Raw genomic sequence first — 22,018 nt, 5'->3', positions numbered from 1 at the left:
AGTTTCGGTTTATCCCGTTCAGCGTCCAGCAAAACATCTTGATAAAAATATCCAATTACTTGCTGCTAACGGCTCGAAAATTTCCACTTATGGGAAAAAGGTGCTTATATTAGATTTAGGATTTCCGCGAACTTTTCGGTGGACCTTCATTCTGGCTGATGTGTCACGGCCGATTTTAGGTGCAGATTTCCTTGAACGATTCGAACTCATTCTGGATATTAAAAATCGTCAACTCCATACATCTCGTGCCAAAGGGGAAGAATAATTGGCGTATTTGTGGGGATTACCGCCGGCTCAACAGCGCCACGGAGCCGGACAGATATCCAATACCACACATTCAGGATTTTGCCTCTGAATTACATGGAAAAACAATTTTTACAAAACTGGATCTAAAACGCGCGTATCACCAGATACCTGTTGAACCTAGTGACATTCCAAAAACTGCTTTAATCACCCCAATAGGGTTGTTTGAATTTAAGTACATGACTTTCGGATTAAGGAATGCAGCCCAAACCTTTCAACGGTTTATTGACGAAACATTAAGAGGTTTAAAATGTTTCGCATACCTTGACGACTTACTTATCGCGTCAACGGATTTTGAAACACATTTATCGGACTTGGAGGCTATTTTCACGCGCTTAAATGCTAAAGGACTGGTTTTAAATTTGGATAAATTTATATTTGGTGTAAAAGAACTTACTTTTTTGGGATGTCTAGTTTCGAAAGAGGGAATCAAACCAGATCCCGACAAAGTTGCGGTACTTAGCAACTATCCAAAGCCAAACAAAGTTCGTGCCTTATTACGACGGTTTCTAGCAATGGTCAATTTCTATCGCAGATTTATTCCCAAAGCTGCAATTCAACAAATGGCACTTTACGATCTAACTAATGGAAGAAAGAAGAATGACTCCACCCCTTTACAATGGACTGATGAATCTAATAAGGCTTTCAATATTTCCAAGGAATCAATCGCAAACGCTGCACTTTTAGCACATCCATACCCTAATGCTAAAATCTCTCTTTCAGTTGATGCTTCAGACCTTGGCATAGGAGCTGTATTACAACAGCACATAGCTGATGGGACCGAACCACTTGCGTTTTTTTCTCGTCGTTTAACACCTGCTGAAAGTAAATACAGTACTTACGACCGAGAATTGCTTGCGATTTATAGTGCTATTAAAAATTTCCATTATACACTGGAAGGTAGATCCTTCACAGTTTTTACAGACCATAAGCCGTTAATTTTTGCTTTTAGCCAGAAACACGAAAAAATCTCTCCTCGTCAACTCAGACACTTAGATTTTATTAGTCAATATACTACTGACATTAGATTTATTTCAGGCAGCAATAACGTTGTCGCAGATGCATTCTCTCGTATAGAGGTGATAGATTTACCTAGTACGATAGATTACGCAGCAATGGCGGAGGAGCAATCAAAAGACGCTGAGCTGAAGGAATTACAATCTAACCCTTCCTTGACGATCAAGCCGATCGTTTTTAGCTCAAGTGATCTACCACTATTTTGCGATACCTCTACGGGTAACATACGCCCGTATGTTCCAGAGAGCTTCAGACACCTTGTGTTCCAGTCAATACACAGCTTGTCTCATTCAGGCCCCAGACCGACTACTCACGCTGTTAAACAGCGATACATTTGGCGATCTCGGAAGAAAGACTGTGCGGAATGGTGCAAGAAATGTTTGGAGTGTCAGCGATCAAAAATTTCACGACACACCAAAACTCCTCTTGGGCAATTTCCAACTGCGGTCGACAGATTTCGACACGTCCACTTGGACATAGTGGGACCACTTCCTCCATCGCAAGGATACACTTACATCCTCACGTGTATCGATCGCTTCACTCGATGGCCTGAAGCTATTCCCTGGAAAGATCAGTCTGCTGAAAGTGTTGCTAACGCTTTCTTTTCAGGATGGGTTGCTCGGTTCGGTGTGCCAGAGATTATTACGACTGACCAGGGTCGTAACTTTGAAAGTAATTTTTTTTTAGCTCTTTCGAAGTCTCTGGGTACCAAACGTAATAGAACCACAGCTTATCACCCTTCTGCAAATGGCTTGATAGAACGCTTTCACCGGCAGTTAAAGGGAGCCCTCAGGTGTAGTCTCGCCGGCACTGAAAGATGGATGGAAAAATTGCCGATCGTCCTCCTGGGAATACGAACTGCCTTAAAGGAAGATCTTAACACCTCGACAGCAGAACTGGTATACGGCTGTAATCTTCGCCTGCCTGGCGAATTTTTTTCTTCTATTTCAGGTACGAAATCTCCACAGCAACTGCTACTATCCTTGAAGGAGCACTTCCGGCAGATTCGACCAACACCTACCTCACGTCATGGATCAACGGAGATGTTTGTCCATGCTTCCCTGAAAGAAACTTCGCATGTTTTCATCCGTGACGATGCTGTCCGTCGTCCATTCCAGTCTCCTTACCTTGGTCCTTATCCTGTGATCGAACGCAAGCCGAAGTTTTTTCAAGTCCAGATCGGAACTAAGAAGAGATGGATCTCCACTGATAGACTTAAGCCTGCCCATTCTTTTTCACAGATTCAAGAGGCTCCAGTCATCCCGCCGCCGATACATCCCGTGAAGTCTGCTCTTAAGACGTCCACAACAACTCGGTCCGGTCGACACGTCCGTTTCCGGATTCCCGTACCTCAGCGTTCTGGACTGGTGGGGGAGTCCTGTGGCGTCATCAAAGACTCATCACATCGAACGTCACACAGAACGTCATCTTCATTAAAATGCAACGCTGTTGGAAGAAACCGATCTCTCAAGATGCAAATCAGCTTTTCCCGGACTGCGCGCGCCTGCACTCAAGAAGGATAAAAACCAGCTCACCGACGATCAGGATGCCACTTCGACTTCAGCTCTCCCCCGGAGATGTGTGCAGTACCTAAGCCACCTTGTCCCGAATTACTGATGTCTTCCTACTTACTCTGATGATAGACTTTATTTTGTACAACTCTTTTTAGTATTTTAGTTGTTTATGAAGGAAATAAACTAAGTTATAGTTATAAAATGTCTGGTATCTTCCACATCCTTCCAAACACTAAACTGTTAAAACTAGATTTTGCAACAGAAAAACACGTAAATTAATATGGTATAAAAAAAAATGTATACCCTCATAATTTAAAATTCTTTCATCCACAATTAAATTAAATAAATAATTGTAAAAAATTATTTTTTGCATGAAATTATCTTCGGATAAATGGGTTTTATAAGTGGGTGCAATTGTTTTTGAATTGCTTAGTTAGTTTTAAAAATATGACTAAAAACGCAAATAATGAAATTAACATTTAGAGGTACGAACTTTGGATCGTTCTCCTGATTAAACTATGGGAAAGGGCGGCGCCAGTAGGGGGTAATTGCCCCCCTATGGGGACGAACTTAACTGTTGTCCGGTAAACGGTCTTGAAAAGAAATATAATTACATTCTTAAAAAAATCTAGCTTTTTTATTTATTTATTACTTTCTTTTTGTAAATGAGAATAAATTAAAAACTTAAAGACGAAAATGTGTTCTTTTTATTTTCACTTTTCCTCAGAAAATTCTGAGGGTCACGTCTTTTGTTTGTGTCCAGATGGAAAGTTATTCAACACCCCTGAGGGATAGGGGGAGACAAGAAGATTGTCCTAGCTCCTACCCCATCGTACTCACGTTACCGCACTTTTTGAGACTGACTATAATGCATGTACACTTTCTCCGCATTCAATAAAGAAAAATATTTTGTTAAACGTCACACCGTTTAATGTAAAGAATTCGATTTTTAAATTATTTAATTTAAGAAGTGAAGAACTAAGTTTGTTCTGTCAATCTCTTTTTTTCTTTATTATTTGCTCGTAAATAGTGTATACATTTAGATATGCTAATAAATTCAATTATAATTGCTCATATATAAGTAAAATATTAAAATAGACTTGTAATTCCTAGCAAGTTGTCTTATGAACTACAATAAAGAGGACCTCAATCATTCTGAAGTTAAAATGCATGTGGTATACCATTAGAAATAGTTTTTTTAATCATAATTTTTTTTTTTTTTAAATATAATAAAAAAATTAGGATTAACAAAATGGACATACAAATCAGGATTGTAATCTCAGCTCTCGTCGGAAAAGTTAATCTTCCTGTCGAGAAATTTTTTTTAAAAAAAACCCGACAAAAATAAGAATTTATTCTATTACGCTGAATTTTATTTATTTATTTGTATGTTATTTGTATTATTATAAACACTGCTTTCTTCCCAAATTGTAAGATGGAGGAATGGCTAAACTGCACAGCAAGTAATTTAATTGACATATAGCGCGTTTGCGTAACGAACTTTTTATAATACTGCATATTGAATTTTCCATTTTTTTTTACAACTAAAATAATAAATATTCTAGAGCTGATATGGCTTATGTGATGAGTGATTTCACTTCCTATTGATGAGACTTGAGTTCGAATTACCACGTTAATTCATATACTGTTCGCGGTTAGCACTGACAACAGTTCCAATTCGTTTTTCTAAAGATAATTTCATGCAAAATATAACTTTTAGTAAACATTTATTACTAATTTATTTAATGAAAGTCGAGAAACTTAAAAAAATGTAAGGTATACAATTTTTTTAATCATTTGAAAGAATGCAATTTTAAATATCAAAATACAAAATTTAAGCAAAATCGGTCAAAGAAATCCCGAGAAATAAAAAAAACTCGTATTTTTCGAAATTTGGTCCCTTAACTCCTTATTTTTCTGTGACTTAAAACTCGTAACTATAAAAGCAAATTGAAATCGTAAAGGAAAGAATGTTTCGCGTTGATATCTGGCAAAACAATTAATTAACTGTGTGAAAGGTTATTCGTTGCTGGCGTATGCCAACATGTAAAAAGCTTCTGCAGGGCAAAACAGAAATCTTGGTGGAAAGTCTGCTTTCAGCTCTGCAGAGAAATGAAAACATAGGCAGAGAAATAGCAGTCATATGTGGCAATTTTTTTCAAATGTGAAGTTAGTTAATATTCGTTTCTCGGACGCAAATTTAAAATTTGTAATTTGAAAAATCATTACAAATTTTAGCTATTGTATATTGTTTAAATTTTATATTTTAAGCCGATGGACTCGCTCTTTTTCTCAAATGGAGAAATAAGCATTTTGCGGAAAGTAAGTAGATGTTCACTTTAAAAGCATCTTCGAAAAGAAAAAGGAATCATAATTAGAAATTTTAAAAGTCTCTTTGTGTTTACTTATAATATATATTAACATCAAGTCCCCTGATTAAAATGGCCCTCGTTTTGTCCGTGAAATTGTACTATGTAACAATTAAAAAAAATTCGAATTTTACAATTTAATGGGCAGAACCATTTCGAAGTTCGTTCAAAACCGGATCTTTAGAAAGAATAGGTGGATGCAAAAATTGTATTTATAACTTCATTTGCAAAACATTTAAATGATTCAAAAGCCAATAGATGCATATAAAAATGAAATTTTCATATCAAAATGTTCTTTAATGTTTTGTTAAATGTGCATGAAATTTCAAATTTTTATTATGGAATCATTTTTGCGTTATGAGATTAAGCGTATAAATTTTTTGAAATAGCGGTGACTGCTACAACTATTTTTCTTTATTACAGAAGTAATTTTTAAGCTTACGATGTGTGGTAAATTGCCCCATACTGTACAAAATACATCGATAACAGAAAAAAAAAAAGCGATTTAAATTTACATTAAAATGAATCTGCACATTATGGTATCAATATTAGTGATTTTAGATTCTTAGAAACAAAAATATTCTTAGAAAAAAATGTAAAATATAAAATTCATTTTAATTTAAATATTATTAATGGTTAAATATTATTAATTTGTTTGAGCCTCCTGTCGGGGGAGACTTGACCCCTTGTCGGGCGAAGTCTGGCGCCATCCTTGACTATTGGGACCATACTTCCCAGATTGCGGATACCCCTTATATTTGAAAGGTTAAGAATCCAAATACAGTGGAACCTGTAAAAGTGACCACCTGGGTAAAGTGAGAATCTGAGTAAGGTGACCATTTTCTGCAAGTTTTATTTTAAGAGTCCTTTTTAAAGACTCCTCATAAAGTGACCACCTCTATATAGTGACCATTTGACTTGGTCCTGAGGGTGGTCAATTTAGACAGGTTCCACTGTATATTAAAAAAATATATGTTTCTGTTGAATTGTGAGTATCCTTGGTGTGTGGTTACCTTGCATGTAAAATTTAAGGAGATATGAAACAAGGAGGAGCACTGTGAAAAAATTCAAGCAAAAACTGTGCATGAATTAATAATGAAAGTTACTTAATGTCAATGATAATCATTCACTAAATACAGTTAAATATAGAATGAAGCAGCCTCAGGAGGGTAAAAAATAATTCAAATGTAAATAAACTAAAGAACAGATTGAATGCCTTATATATTCAATGAGAAAAACTATATGCATTTTGTTACTTATTTTTAAACAAAAAAAGTGGGATCAAAATATGTGAAGAATTTTAAACAAATTCATGGTTATGTAATACAGAAAAACTTCTAGGAAAGACTTCTCTATTTACGACCATTTTTGGGAGGAACAGAATTTTTTCCATAGACTTTGTGCTGAAAAAAACCTTTAGGAGGGACCATCAAAGCCTCTCCCAGTAACTGGGCAAACCTCTGCACCAAATACGGAAAATGTCTCATAAGGCAGCCAGGAAAAATATCGAACCAAACAATATTAACAAAACAAAAATTAAACTAAAATGTATTCAAAATATTTGTGTGAGGTTCTTCTTTATAGAGCTCAATTTGTCTACCTCTAAAAGAGAACTACAATCTTGTGTAGCAGTCAGACTGCACTAGTGACGATGACATCAATTATTTATTTTTAGAATTCAAAGTTAAATAAGAAAAAAAAGGTTATATTTTAGAAGAAACTAAGCATCTCAAACAGACCTCTTCTCCTTTTTTAAAGCTAACTAATTCTTATGATATAAATTAAATGCAAACTTTAAAAAAAAAAAAAAAAACATAATTGTTCATTTATTCACAATAGTTCTTTCATTCATAATTAGTATATATATTTTTACTTTTATTATATCAGTAAGAATAATTTTTATTGAAACTAAATTTTATTCATTATCTGGTTTTCATGATGCCAACACAAGAGGCATTTCTGCACCAAGGAAATGACACTGAATAAAATTAAAATTGTTTGCAAAAATCTTGTACCTTCGACAACATTTTGAAGTCAATGCAGGTAACCCATTAGAAAGACCAACCTTAATTTCATTGAGGAACGGAGAGTCAATGCTTTTGAGAGGTTTCACTTTATTTCAGCAAGAATAAACATTAAGTTTATACAGTCGAACTTCTATTTAACGAACTTCCATTTTGCAAGTTTTTTTGAGGAACCAAAAACATTTTAGAAATTTCTTCGTAAAATAACTTCCAAATAGCGAAGTGAATTTTCTATTTAACGAACTTTTCTTTGAGATCCACTTTCCCAAATTATTTCAGAACATTTTAAACTTTTTAACACATTTTATGGGGTAAATTACTTTGAATTGATTTTTGAAGCCACTTAAGTTTTAGAGAAAGCAGTGAAATCCCTTTCCCTTTTTGTTTGCACTTCAAACGAAAAACTCAGACAAAATCTACATATCTTATCAGTAGCAATTGAACTTGTGAACGCATGATGTAATGCATGTTTAAAATTACTTCTACAATAGATGCAGCTATAATTTTATACATAAATTTAGTCTTTTTTTAGTTGATGTATGAAGCATGATAGTGTAACACTGGATAATGTTTTGCTCTATTCTTGCTTTTCATGCAGATTTCTTTTATGGTTTAGATTTATAAAATAAATAGTAGATACCAGTTACAAGATAAAGGTGCATCAATTGCCACTTTAATTATGTCTAGTGTTTATGAATTTAAAGCCTGTTTTGTGTTGTTTAGGTATTTCAAAAGGTGATTTTCTATGTATAGAATTTTCCATATAACAAAATTATTATCGGGATTGAGCGACTTCCTTAAATAGAGGTCCAACTGTATTTTTATATTAATTTTAAGTTTAATTTGTTAGCTAGCAGCATGCCTAAATGACAAGATTTAAGTGTTACAGATAAATTTGTAACATATTTCAATTTCTCTTTGACCCCCAATAAAAGTTACAAAAAAAAATTTATTTTTAGTTAAAGTACTGCTAATAAGCTAACAATATGCTGATAATTTTAGATCATTCCATAATCAAAAAAATTAGCTTATGTTTCATCAAAATACCAATATAAACATTAAAAATAAAATATATAATAATCAATTTAGCATTCATTAAATTAATTTTTTTAAGTGTAGATATATACAAGTTTGTAAAATCAGTCACTTCATAAAATCAAATATCAGCAGAACGATTGTGATCTCAATTAGCCGCAGGCACTGTATGAATAAGAGAGTGTGACCTTAAATGAACTACCTGAGTGAACGCTTTATCACACATACTGCATAAATAAGGTTTTTCCCCAGTATGAACAAGATAATGCTTTTTTAAAGCACCTTTCTGAGAAAATTTTTTACTACAAATTGTGCATGGATAAGGCTTTTCTCCAGTATGAACACGTTCATGCCTAATTAAATCAGAATTTTTCATAAAAGATTTGTCACACACATTGCACGAATAAGGTTTATTTTTAGTGTGGTCAATATAGTGTTTATCTAAATTTCTCTCTTGAGCAAAAGATTTATCACAAATATTGCATGAATAAGGCTTCTCTTCGGTATGAACACGAATGTGGTTATTTAAACTATATTTATGTGTGAATGTTTTATCACAAAAGCTACATGAATAAGGTTTTTCACCAGTATGAACAAGATAGTGTTTATTTAAATTGATTTTCTGAGAGAATGTTTTATTACACATACTGCATGAAAAAGACTTTTCGCCAGTATGAATAGTATAATGCCGAATTAAATGAAAGTTTTTCTTAAAAGATTTATCACACACATTACATGGATAGGGTTTCTCTCCAGTATGAACGAGAAAGTGCCTCATTAAACTAGATTTTTGTGTATAAGATTTATCACACTGACCACATGAATAGGGCTTTTCTTTAGTAACAGGATGTTCATTTAAACTTATTTGATTTAAGAATGTTTTATTCTCTATGTTGCTGCAGAAATAAGGAGTTTCTTCAGTATGAACAAGAGCATGTTCAGTAGCTTGTATTTTCTCAGAAAATGTCTTATTGCATACACTGCATGAATAAAGTTTTTCTCCAATATGAAGTAGGAGATGTCGATTCAAAGTAGTTTTTAGTGTAAAAGTTTTATTACATACATTGCATGCATGAGATTTTTCTCCAGTATGAGTAACAAGATGAAAATTTAAACTACTTTTCTGAGTGAATAATTTACCACACTCGCTGCAAGAATAAGGTTTTTCACCGGTATGTGTAACATAGTGTTTATTTAAACAAGCTCTCCGAGCAAATGTTTTACCACATACACTGCATAAGAAAGGTCTTTCTCCGGTATGAGTAAGATAGTGAATAATCAAACTGGATTTTTGTTTGAATATTTTATTACACACACTACAAGAAAATTGTTTATCTCTTGCATGAATAAGATAGTGTTTGGCTAAACTGGCTTTCCGTTTGAATGTTTTATTGCACTTCCTGAAATTCTTTTTATCTTTTGCACAATCAGGAGATTGTTTCTTTGAATTCTCACCGCATGTGAACGTTTCGTTAAACATGCTGAACTAATGTACTTCAGAATTAATAGTTTTTTTTTGTATTTCTGTATGTATGATCTAATTCTTGAACTAATTTATTTCCACCAGTGTGAATGAGTGCTATTTTGAATAAGGATTTTGTTCAGCGAAAGGTCGATTTTGTATTAATTCCTTGTTACATATTTTTTCCCCTGAATATTACCCAGCGAAATTATTTCACACACTCTGTTCAAGGATTTTTTCCACTATGAAAAAGTTTAATCACATTCAATTCACTAATTTTTAGGATAAAAATAAATGCGTTTATTCAGATTACGACAAGCTAATCAAGGTTTCAAATAAATAGTATCAATAATGTAATATATGAATTCATCGAAGAATTTCAAGACCTATGGAAGGCATGTAAACAAGTCTTCTAACAGCAATGACACTTACTTTATTTGCTTGTAGCTTGTGTTGATTAGTGACAAAAGTGTAAAACTAGAAAGTTAGGTTAATGTTACATGCAAACTTTCGTCATTTTCTTTCTTAAGAAAAATTGAAACATTCGTTTTGAGGAGTAATTTTAATTTTCAATTTATAAAACCTTCTTTAAAATTATGAATTCTATTTAAATTTGTGTTTTATAGATTTCCATTATTGGTAAAGTTTCTAATTTTCTTTTAATGAAAATTGATTATAAAGTATAAACTCAGGTTTCGACAAAATCCATGTTTTTCAAAAATGCTTCCCCTGTAACTTGTTTGTTTTTAGAGTTTTTTCATTATAAAACTCAGTATTATCTGGGAATATATTACTTTTTTCAATAACATTTTACATGCAAATTTATATATACTTATTTATAATAACTAGCTGTTGTAGTAACTTATGTCTGATTAACCTATTCCTTGAGTGCAGCCACACGATGTCCTTTGTGTGTAAGCGGCGCGTTAAAATTTCATTCTCTTGAGGTCTTGTGTGTACGATTGTCGTATTTAGCCGACGTCAGCGTGGTAACGTTTGGTTACTGGCCTTATCTTCTTCAAACTGCCTCTGGGTAATATTTCATCAACCTATATTGGGTAGATCTTTGATACCCTACAGTAAATGTTTGATATTAAGCATTCTGATTTATAATGCTTAAAGATAGTTTTGTGCTATCAAAACATAAACCTTTTTGACATTTATAAAAAAGTCATTTACATTGAGTCAGTCCGAATAATCTAAACCTTTTGAAATCGCAATTATTAATTTGACATGTCATGATTTGAATTGTTTTTTGAATCATGATTCAAATTGAATTCATGATTTGAAAATGAAATAAATTTGAAGATAATGCATACCAGACGCTTTCTAATCAAACAGATACATCATATGGTCCAAATTATCTAAACCTTTTAAAATCGCAATTATTAATTTGACATGTCATGATTTGAATTGTTTATTGAATTATGATTCAAATTGAATTTATGATTTGGTAATAAAATAAATTTGAAGGTAATGACTACCAGACGCATTCTAATCAAACAGATACATCATATGCCAGTTTTCTGTATAGGTTTTTCTGTTTCTTTGGTTGTTCTCAGCATAAAAAGAAAAGAAATTGTTTCCCTATAAATTATTTAACCCTCGTTTAACAATATTTTATCTTTTGTTTTATAAAGATTTTAGACTTAAAATTTTTATTGCATTCGAAAGTAATCCTCTAATAATATCATGCAATACAGTGTTTTATGAAAAAAACCATTTACTAATATGAAAAGTTTTTTCTTCTTTTTAATGAGCGGTTAGTAAGTGGGAGGGTGAGCAGTTTGATCAGCTTGCGTTGGGGCTGAGGGTATACGACATTGGTTCTTGTTAAACTGTTACTCTATTGATTGTCGCTCTAAATTACAAAAAAATGCTTGATTTTCACAATTTTCTCTGCAATATTTATGAGAAACTAGTTATTTTATCATGATTATGTAAAGTTTCTGAAAAGGTTATTGAATTTCATTGATTTTATGTTTATAAATTTCGAACTTTAAACGATAGAAAAGAAATTATTTCTATTACTGTACAGATCCTAATTGTGATTTTTTTGCTTAGAAAGTTATTAAAAATATTTTTTGAGTGCTTAAAAAATACTTAAAAGTTGCTTATTTTTTGTTGAAAAATCTGGCTAAGTACCCTGAAACATTAATAGTGGCAAGACTGCAAAATTAGGCCTTCCTCTGATGTATATTTCAGGCTTTAAGTAATCTTATGTATACCTGGGGCTCAGGTGGGCTTGGATTAAAATTCATTGGGTGGGTTTGGGCCCTTAAAAGTGAGCTTAAACTCATTCCCAATGAGAGACCTTATTTCCTGTCCTGACCCCCACACTCTGATTCCCCCCCCCCCCGGCTGTGTCATGTGAAACTAAGAATTTCCCTATTGGTCAACACCTCTGTGAAGGATGAGTGAGAGATGATTTGGTAGCAGTTCCCACCAAGATGTTGAAGCTCTCTTGAAATAATAATAATTTTTTTCAGAATTTAGAAAAAAAGAATTTCTATTGTATAGAATGTTACCTTGTAGATTGTAACATTTATATTTTCAGTTCTGACACAGTTCATTCAAACATGGAAATTATTCACCGAGTATTTGGTATTTATCTAATTCCCTCCTACCCCTTCTTTAACTTAGGAATTTCTTTGAGAACTTCATCTTTTGTTCAACAGAAATCTGAAATCTTGGATTTTTATCTAAAAATACTGGAAAAAGGACTGGAATCTCTTGAAAAATGACGAGGCATTTGTTAATTAAAACTTTTCCAACTTTGATTTTATGCCACATGTAATGCTTTGGCAATCTTTTTACTCCATTTATGGCACCTTCCACATGAGAAGTTGTTAAGAAATGCCTATTCAAAATATAATCTTAATCCAGTGTTATGTCGGACAAAGTGTAGTTTTGTTTGAAATACTGTCAGAAAAATATTTGAATACTAAAGATCAGGAAGCTTTTTTTTCCATTGATCTGTAAATAATTTGTCATGAAATGTATGTATTCAGCAGTTTTGATGTGTGGCATATAATTTCAGATCACACAATGCTTTAGTATGCATTTGGTTTAGTACAATCCTAAATTGGAAATAATTTGCGAAATGAATAAAACCCCCAAAAATGTACGCACATTTTTGTATATAAATATCTTAATTATTTTTAGAAAATGTTAAATATAATCAAATATTATTTGAAGTACTTGATTCTTTTTCTTTGAGGTTTTAATTATTTTCAATCATTATTATATCTTTCGAACTATTTTCTGAAAAAATATATTTCGCTACGAAAAATGTCTTGTCTAGTTGTTTAATTTTACTAATTTCATTCATTTTTTTCTTCTCATTATGTGATTCCTAAACTTCGGATAAACAATAAACCAATAAGTGTGTTTGATTTCTTTTAAATCGACTGTTCCTATATATAATTCATTTTGCCATATAGTCAATTTTATTGTTTTATTCCATGTATTTTAGAAAGAAACATTATTTTTAAAAAATTTGTGGAGTATTTAAAATTTTACACAAATATTTAAATTACATTTAACATTTTTAAAAATATTTTTAACATTTTTAAAATTTATTTTCTTTATATTTATTACTTTTACTTTTAAATTTTATGCTTTATGTCCGTAAAAAATAAAGAATAAAAAAAAATGGTTTCAATAAAAAAAAATCTTATTTAAAATAAAAAAAAACATCTTATTTAAAGCAAAATGATTTAAATAAAAAAATCATGATTTTTTCAAACCCTGTTTTGTGAACTATTTGAAAAGCTTTTTTTTAAAAAAATAATACCTTTTGATTTTAAAATATGAATTTTACCAACATAGTATATTTAATTATTTTATTTGTACATAATTTGGCCAAAAATTGTTTATTGGTTTATATTGTTATTTATTTCAGTTGTGGTAAGTTTTATAATAGAAAAAACTATGGAACATTTCAACTATACTTTTAAAAAACTCTTTGTAGATTTTTTTTATAAAACCTTAATTTATAAAAATACACTATTTTATAAAGTATTTTAACTGGGTTCACAGTTAATAAAATTTGTAAATATTGTAAGAGAAATATATAGTGCCTTTCTCTAATAAATAAATGATTACAATAGCTTAATTTATGTATAGCATAGTTTATGTGGTTTAAAATGTAACAAAACATTATTAAGTTGCACTATAATTTATTTAATTAACTAGTGGGCTGCGTCCCATGCTCGCTAACGCTCGCCAACCCCCCAAAATTGCTACGCAATCTTATATGGTTTGCTTCGCAAACCAAGCTCACTTCGCTCGCTACTAACTTAGGTACATTGCAAATGCACAAAATTCTAAGAATTCAAAACAACCATTCAAATCCATATAACAACTTTAAAAAAAAAAAAATACATCTTTTTTGTAAATACTAAGTCATTAAAGTAAATCTGAATTCAAATAAATGACAGGTAATTCGTTAAACCTATATATGTGCTATGCTATAAAATGTGCTATAGTATAAAATCTTAAAGCGTAACAGCACGACTGAGACTCATTTTTCAATGAATAACCAATAACAATAATAAAACAAATAAATTTGTGATATAAATCAAAAATTGTCAAATAAATTCACAATATATAAATTCGTGAAAAAAAGCGCTTTCGACAAAATACTAAAATAGAAATCTATCGACAAAGACTACTCACTTCTGCCTAGCTTAATAGTATGAGATTGCCGCAGCTGATAGGGTGAATTTCGGAAGATATCACATTTGCTGAGAATGCTCTCTCTGGTTATTTCAGTTTCCGTTTTTAAAAACGCTATATCTTGATCCACCTCAGCTAGATTTGGCATGTGAAATTTTTAGCAGCAATCATTGGTCGATTTTCTAGCGTTGCCATTTGGGGAGTTGTAATGAGGCTTTTTTTTGTCGCCGTGTAAGAGAAATATATATATAGATTATTTAGTTCTTGGCATAATATTGTTATATTCATTTATGAATCTAGATCTATTTCTGTAAATCTTCATTATGTATTTTAGAAGAAAGAATAAAAATGGCTAAGCTTCGTCAACTTGAACAACGTCATGTCTCAGCAGAAATTTCATTGATGGAATGGAATCCAATGTTGGATCTTATAGCTTTAGCTACAATTAGTGGAGAAGTAATTGTTCATCGGCTATCTTGGCAAAAGGTTTGGTCCATTCCATCTTCTAGTACAAAAGAAAAGACGGTACTAGTAACTGCATTATCATGGAGACCAGATGGGAAAATTCTTGCATATGCATATGATACAGGTTCAATTTTGATTTAATTTGTGTGCACATATGTTTAGTATTTTGTTTATTAATTTTTTATTTTGACTCTCAGGGTAATAATTTATTACTTACTCTCCTAAATTATTGTATAATTTGTTATTTCTTTGTATAAAGAATAGTATGAATTTGAATTAAAAATTTATTTGAAGGACTTTCATTTCTTAATTTTGCCAACTTTTTGAGATCCCTTTTGAGATTAATCTTTATTCATGCGGATAATAATATTAGAAAATAAAAATATTACATATTCAATTAAAAAAATTATTTTATTGATCCGATTATTTATTTATTTATTTTGAAGTTAACGTTTCTACTACTTTGAATTAGTAACATGTATATTTGTTATTTTTAAGTATCTTGCTGAAAGATATTAAGTATTAGAGAGTTATGTCGCAGAAAGCCCAAAAAAATTCTGCCAAAGGGAGGACACACTAATTTTAAATAGTTTGTTTTCTTTTTTTTAAAAATACCTTTCTTTAATTTCATTTTTTAATATCTTTTTACGATTTTTGTTATTATTGTTAAAAAAGTTTGTACAAAGAATTGTATTGTTATTAATCTTATGTTTTAACATATTAATTTTGATATTTAGCATTTATTTGTTCTTAATCCGATAAATATTTTGTCAATCAATCTTAAGATCCCCTCTTTAGATTTATTGTGAGTGAAAAGGAAGGGATTGCAAAGAAACATTTGCCATTGATTCCCTTGTGATTGAATACAAACATCTGAAGGGTGTAAACTAAAGGGAGAAAATGTTAAAGATTAATTTTTTATCTTTATTTCATTTTCACAAATTAACTGATAGTTGTTATTTATTCTAACCTGAAGTACCTTTTGTAGCATGGAATATAGGATTGTGTTCAAGTAGAATTCATAGAATTTTTCTGACAAAATTTTACCTATAGTGTTTTGAAATTAGCACTTTTACTAAGGTAATTTAGCATTATACATTTGCCTGCTTCTAGATTCTTGAAAAGTATCTTTGTTTCCATGAATTTAAGTTAAGAGAATGTTTCAGTATTATCTAAATTTGGTTTTCATAAATTTAAGCGAAAATAAAAGTAAATTTTAAAAATATCTTGAAACAGCATATGTACAAGTATTAAATTACCCATACGAAATTTCTAACTAATATAATTTTATTGTATTTCATTAAAAAAAAATATTCAAAAGTTCTGAAGAAATTAAGGGATATTTCTCTCAATCAATATAAATTGAGCATATATTTCTCACTTTTTAAATAAATATATTGTGTTTTAAAATTTTACCTCCAGCATCAGAAGGTTGTACAGAACAAAAATGTGTTAAATATCTTCAAAAAGATGATCAATTTTTCATTTTTTAATTTGTTTTTAACATAGCTGGGTTTAAATTGCTCTGGTTACATAAAACTTTTTTTTTGTTTTTCCAATATATTGAGAGGGATTTTTAAGGATTTCTAGTTATTGTGAGTGATTTATACCAATCGACCCCCATGCCAATAATACCCATGATGCCTACTGTGTTAAGATTATAAATTGCTGAAGATAGATTTTACCATACATATTTTACTATTGTATTGTTTGAACATTTATGATATTTTTTTACTATACTAAAAGATAATTGTTGGCTGACGCTTTTTTTTAAATAAAAATTTAAGTGTATTTGCATCCTCATTTTCGTGGAGTAAAATTATAATAATGCTAGCAACTGGTTACACTTGTTATTAAGAATTGATATATAATTAAGAATAGTAAAATAATTTAGTTATAATCACAAATATGTAATTAAAGCAAAAAAGAAAAAAATTATTTACAATCCTTTTTAAAATTTGAGAAACACTTTTATTAACATAAATGATTTACTTTGGTTGTGAACTCAAATTGACCACTTTCTGTTCTGTCTTGTTTTGATCAGTCTTATAAAAGTGAAGTCAGTTTCTTTGCATTATTTTGCATAACACATATTTAGCTAATTTTAATGAGAATAAATATGGATACTTTTCCATTTTGCCAGCATAAGTAAAATCAGCTATTTTATTTAGTTAATTTTTAAAAAAATAACTGTCATATTAAAGCAATATATCAAAATTGAATCAACTTATGCAGATGGGTCAGATTATCAAGACCCCTTTTTTTACTAATCAAAAATTGTAGTTTATAGATATCAATTTAAATAAATGGACAGTTCATATATATAAGTTGTTACATATATAAGTTGAAAACTGACCACATGCATAAGTTTATATCATGTATCATCTTGCACAGTTAGCATGTTTACAAAGGTTTTCCCCTCCATCCCTCCATTTTTACAAATTATTAGCTTCATTATTATTATTAGCGTGGATATCAATTTGGACTGGTGGTCAGAATCCTAAGGTTTTGTCACCTAGTTTTTTCAAAAGAAAATTTGAGTTAGAAAAGGAATATAATCTTAGACAAATAATCAACTTGACAGGTTTCACTATATTAATTTGTTTATTTTTAAATAAAAAATCTATCGCTTCTTATTAGTTTTTCTTTTAATTCCTATAATTTTAGTCTAATGAAATTATTTTTTTTCACTGATATAGAAATAACTCTAAATTATAATATGACTATCTCTTTCAGGTACAATCACCTTGTGTGATGTTGAAAATTCCGAAGCTGTCCATGTACTTGAAGTCCAGTGTGTGGTTACATCTTTGAATTGGATTGAATGCGCTCCTAAGGATGATGATCTCAAACCATTTTATACTGATCGTTCTCACGAATTTCTGCAGAAACATCATACCTGCAACAAGAATTATGGGACAGTTTCAAAGCAAAATGAAGAAATAGTTGATGACTTTAAGAAAATGAAAGGACAAAAACATTTAAATATTCTAGTGATTGGCATGGAAACTGGTGTGGTTCATCTTCACTCCTTTGGTATGTTTCCCATCGGCTTCATCGAAATGGGTAATCAATCAGAAGGCAAAAACTCCAACAGTCGAATTATCTCCGTCACTTTGTCAAAAGATTTTAAGGTCTTAACAGTTGTTTTGGAAAGTAAAGATGAAAGTGGCTTCTACAAATATTACTACCGTTCCTATTCTGTTACTTTGTTGAATGATTTCATAGAAGAAATTAAAATAGTGTCTCTGAAATATGGTCACATTTCATCACTCCTTGCTTACTTATCTTCTACCATTAGAGCCATTTCTGAAGCATGGGAAGATATTTTATTAGAAGTAGACACCAAAATTCATAATTATGCCTATCAAAAAAGTTGCTTATCAGAAGGATCCATCAGTGATGATTTTCTAGAACTTTTGATGTTCGGAAATCCATCCGACTCATTGGAAAAGTTTCTACTGCATGATTTAACCGAGAGTGGTCTTAAAAAATTTGGGCATTCAATTGAGCTTTCCTATTCTAATATTCAAAAACTTGTTTTAAAACGATTGCAAAATGTATCCTCGTCTTTGTTCTATCATTTGAACGACTTTAGAGGGATGGCCCTGTGGAAAGAAAGATTTGGAGCATTAGGATTGGATGAAGCTGCCATTAAAGAAGCCGTTTTAAGTGTTGGTTCCTTTCTGTTAAAAGCAACTGAAATCCAGCAAGTGATTGATAGCAGTATGAAAAACTTCAAAGCTTTCTTCCGTTGGCTGTATTCAGTTATACTCCGCCTCTCAGATGAGCAAATTCCCCAAGAAATTAGTAAACTGACTCAGCAGGACTTGAATTTTGTAGCTGAGTTTTTAAAAGAAAATTTCAACTTTGAGTACGATGAAAACAAGAAGACAACAGTAAAGCTTGAACGTGTTGCTCAGTATTTAAAAAAAGAAGATTTGCCATTTCCAGCTACGATGAACGGCAACCCGTGGGTTAAGTTTCTTCAGGAGCATCCAAATGTGAAAGATACTGGAATGATTTTCCCCCATTACCCCGAGAAATCTCTTGTGACTTTGTACGACGATTTGCGTTCAGTTATTGACACAGCAGTGAAAGGTCCATGGTCTGTCTTAAAAGACAAGTCGAGCTTAAAGACATCTTACTTAGTTTGTCAGAGCATGCAGCAGAGGCCGCCTCGAGTTTCTCATATATCCTGCGATGAAACTGGTTACATATACACCATCATCTCTAACCAAGCGATGCCGAGCTCGCATTTTTACTTAATTCGTGAAAAAACGCAGGACAATACGCTAGAGGCTGTCGGCTTATCGTTTAGGGGTGTTCTTATGATGCCTTCTGCTAGCAATGCGGCCAGCAAAGATAAAAGTCATCAAATATTGGACATCAAGTTTTACAACAAAGAGACTATCACGGTTTTGTTGCTGGAGGACCATGACACTGACAGTTCTTTCCCAGTGTTACTCCAGTTATCAATTAAATCATTATACTCAGAGTTACAACCTTTGATTCAATCACCTACATTAGAAGGTGGTGCATTTTCAACTGTACCGATAAAAGATGTTTCGTCCCTTATTGAGAAGAATAACTCTAAGCGAATGGAGAATGTTAAGGCAGGCCAAATTGCAGTCAGCGGATCACGTAAGGTGGTTTGTGTATTGTTTTCATCTCGTAGACAAGTTAGGCTGTTTGAAATGGACGCTGATGAGGAAGAAGAAGATGAAGAGGCTGAAGATAGTGCTATGAGAGACAGTAGCAGAGAATTCAGTTTTGTGGATGAAAGAGACGTTATTACTTTAAAACCTGAACCAATTGATAATGATTTGCATTCCTAACTTTATTTAAGTGCTTGACATTATTATTTTAATTTGCAGGTGATTTTATTGCAGTTATTTTAATTTCTGTTTCTTAGATTTTTAAAAATATGTTCATTTTTAAAAAACAGTTAAAAAGATTCACTTTTGCAGTTAAAAAATTATTTTTATTAACAGAATTAGTATATATAATAATTTGAGTTAATTTTTTTTGCTTTGAAGTGTTTTTTTTTCTTTTTAAATAAATAAGAACTTTTATAAAGAGCTCAGCAGAAGAAAATAATAGAGGCATTTTGATAAGTCTTAACGCTTTGGGTTTACCAATATGACACAGTTGCATAAAACATAATTTTTTCACCTATCTAAACATAAAATAAGACAGCTCCTGTTATTACTATATTTTTTGAAGGTGACCTTCTTAAATTTACTATTGACTCTTAAGACTTTCCACTGAGCTTTTAGTTTATATAATCTCATTACAGGTATTTCTGAGTTCAAATAAAAATAAATAAATAAAATAAAAATAAATAAAATAAAAATAAATAAAATAAAAATAAATAAAATAAAAATAAATAAAATAAAAATAAATAAAATAATATTGACATTTTGATAAGTCATTACATTTCAGGTTTAACAATATTACAATTAACAATATAACAGTAAAAACACTGTATAAAGCATAATATTTTTCACCTATCGGATCATAAAATAAGACAGCTTCTAATATTAATATATTATTTGAAGTCGACCTTCTTAAATTTACTATTGACTCTTAAAACTTTCCACTGAGCTTTTAGTTTGTATAATCTCATTACAGGTATTTCTGAGATCAAATAAAAATAAATAAATAAAATAAATAAAATATTTGAATTTTGATTAGTCATTACATTTCAGGTTTAACAATATTACAATTAACAATATAACTATAAAAACACTGTGTAAAACATAATTTTTTCCGATCATAAAATAAGACAGGTTCTGTTCTTACTATATTTTAAATCGACCTTTATAAATTACTCGACTCTTAAAACCTTCTTCTACTAAGCATTTAGTTTGTGTAATCTCATTACAGGTATTTCTGGAGTTAAATAAAAATAAATTAATAAATTTAGTGTTCAGCTTTATAGTTAAAATGGATTTTGTTTTAATAACAATTTCAGACTAAACTTTGTCTCTAATTTTTTTTGTTGTATATAAACTCATGTTTTTTTGGAAGTGTTTTAAATTTTGAATAAAGTAAATTTTTTTGTCAATTTCATGCCATTATTTCAAACATTTGAATGCCTGTGTCTGAGTTCTTCATTAAAAAAATATGCTAGCACAGAAGTAAACTATTTTTTACAACTCAAATTTGCATTCGTAAGTGTTGAAATCTATTTGTTTCAAAATCAGTAGCATAAAAATTTATATATATATTTTTAAAAATGTTTATTGTTTTATCTATTTTTTATCTGCTTCCTGGGTTATCTTATGGCAAACATTCTGATTTCTTCTTTTTGGAAATTTATTTTTAAAGCAATTCCATAAATGCTTATTATAATATAATCAATTTTATTATTAACAATATTATCAGGGTTGGCAAACATATAATATTTTTTAAGAAAAATCTAAAAATTTGAATTTATTTGATTTGAATTGATTTTTAAAAAAATTTAAATCAGATTTTTTTTTACTTTTGTTACATTTACAAGCCAAATTATCAGATGAAATGTTTTAACAATACATAATATTATTTAAGAATAATATATAGCTAAAATAATTAATATTTCTTACTAAAATGTTTCAAAAACTATTATTTAATTATTACCATCTTATCTCTGGAATAATAAAATCATAATTGTTTTTGTTCAAGCTAAATTATTTAAACAAAGAAAAATGGAAGAACGGTATCGAAATCTGACTAATTACAATTGAGGAAAGCGCATTCTACAATCTTTGAAACAGTTTCAATTGGAGGTTGAAACTTGAAGCTGTTACTAATAATCTTCTTTCGACTCCTCTCTGTTTTCTTCCATTATCAAACTTTTTTTAATTTTTTTTTTTTTTATCACATGCACCTTTGTGTGCTATTGTCAAAGTTTGGTAGCGGTTTTGTTTTTTCCTCGCTTAAATATTAATTTACATCCCTGCAATGTGTATACTTAAATGTACTTTTTAGTTTTTATTATGCATTAAGATTCATATTAATTAAAATATTAGGATCATATACATTAATTAAGGGCTGTCCTATACAAAAGCAGAGAGTTAGTCGATTTGTAATTGCTATTTTTGACGTAAGTACTATAAAATATAATAAGTAATTTAGTTTTTAAATAGTCAAAAGTCACAGGAA

At 30.5% G+C, this 22,018-nt stretch overlaps 2 protein-coding genes across 4 annotated transcripts; one reads left to right on the top strand and one right to left on the bottom strand.

Annotated features, from left to right (window-relative positions):
* Positions 1-5,021: 5,021 nt before the first annotated feature.
* On the top strand, positions 5,022-20,244 carry APC4 (anaphase-promoting complex subunit 4). Of its 3 annotated transcripts, none has more exons than XM_016050031.5 (3): positions 5,022-5,156; positions 14,739-14,993; positions 17,606-20,212. In XM_016050031.5, exons 2-3 carry the CDS (start codon positions 14,753-14,755, stop codon positions 19,705-19,707), a joined length of 2,343 nt encoding a protein of 780 aa, XP_015905517.1. In that variant the 5' UTR covers positions 5,022-5,156; positions 14,739-14,752; the 3' UTR covers positions 19,708-20,212. The 3 variants fall into 3 exon arrangements, with proteins under 3 accessions (XP_015905517.1, XP_015905516.1, XP_015905518.1); XM_016050030.4 differs by lacking the exon at positions 5,022-5,156 and adding an exon at positions 10,237-10,363 and having other exon boundaries at positions 17,606-20,244; XM_016050032.5 differs by lacking the exon at positions 5,022-5,156 and adding an exon at positions 10,620-10,757.
* Positions 7,298-10,132, bottom strand: LOC110283086 (uncharacterized). The gene has a single exon (XM_043041512.3). It carries the CDS (start codon positions 9,740-9,742, stop codon positions 8,411-8,413), a length of 1,332 nt encoding a protein of 443 aa, XP_042897446.3. The 5' UTR covers positions 9,743-10,132; the 3' UTR covers positions 7,298-8,410.
* Positions 20,245-22,018: the final 1,774 nt, after the last annotated feature.

Source organism: Parasteatoda tepidariorum, chromosome 1 (assembly GCF_982258835.1).
Source record: "Parasteatoda tepidariorum strain Cologne lab strain chromosome 1, Ptep-v5.0, whole genome shotgun sequence".
Taxonomy (NCBI): Eukaryota; Metazoa; Arthropoda; class Arachnida; order Araneae; family Theridiidae; genus Parasteatoda; species Parasteatoda tepidariorum.
Note: the sequence above shows the minus strand (reverse complement) of the source record. Positions and strands in the feature narration are given on the sequence as shown.

Coding starts and splice junctions, on each gene's coding strand:
- APC4 (XM_016050030.4), top strand. CDS start 14,753: ATGGCTAAGCTTCGTCAACTTGAACAACGTCATGTCTCAGCAGAAATT. Junction 14,994..17,605: donor TGCATATGCATATGATACAG/GTTCAATTTTGA, acceptor TATCTCTTTCAG/GTACAATCACCTTGTGTGAT.
- LOC110283086 (XM_043041512.3), bottom strand. CDS start 9,742: ATGTTTAACGAAACGTTCACATGCGGTGAGAATTCAAAGAAACAATCT.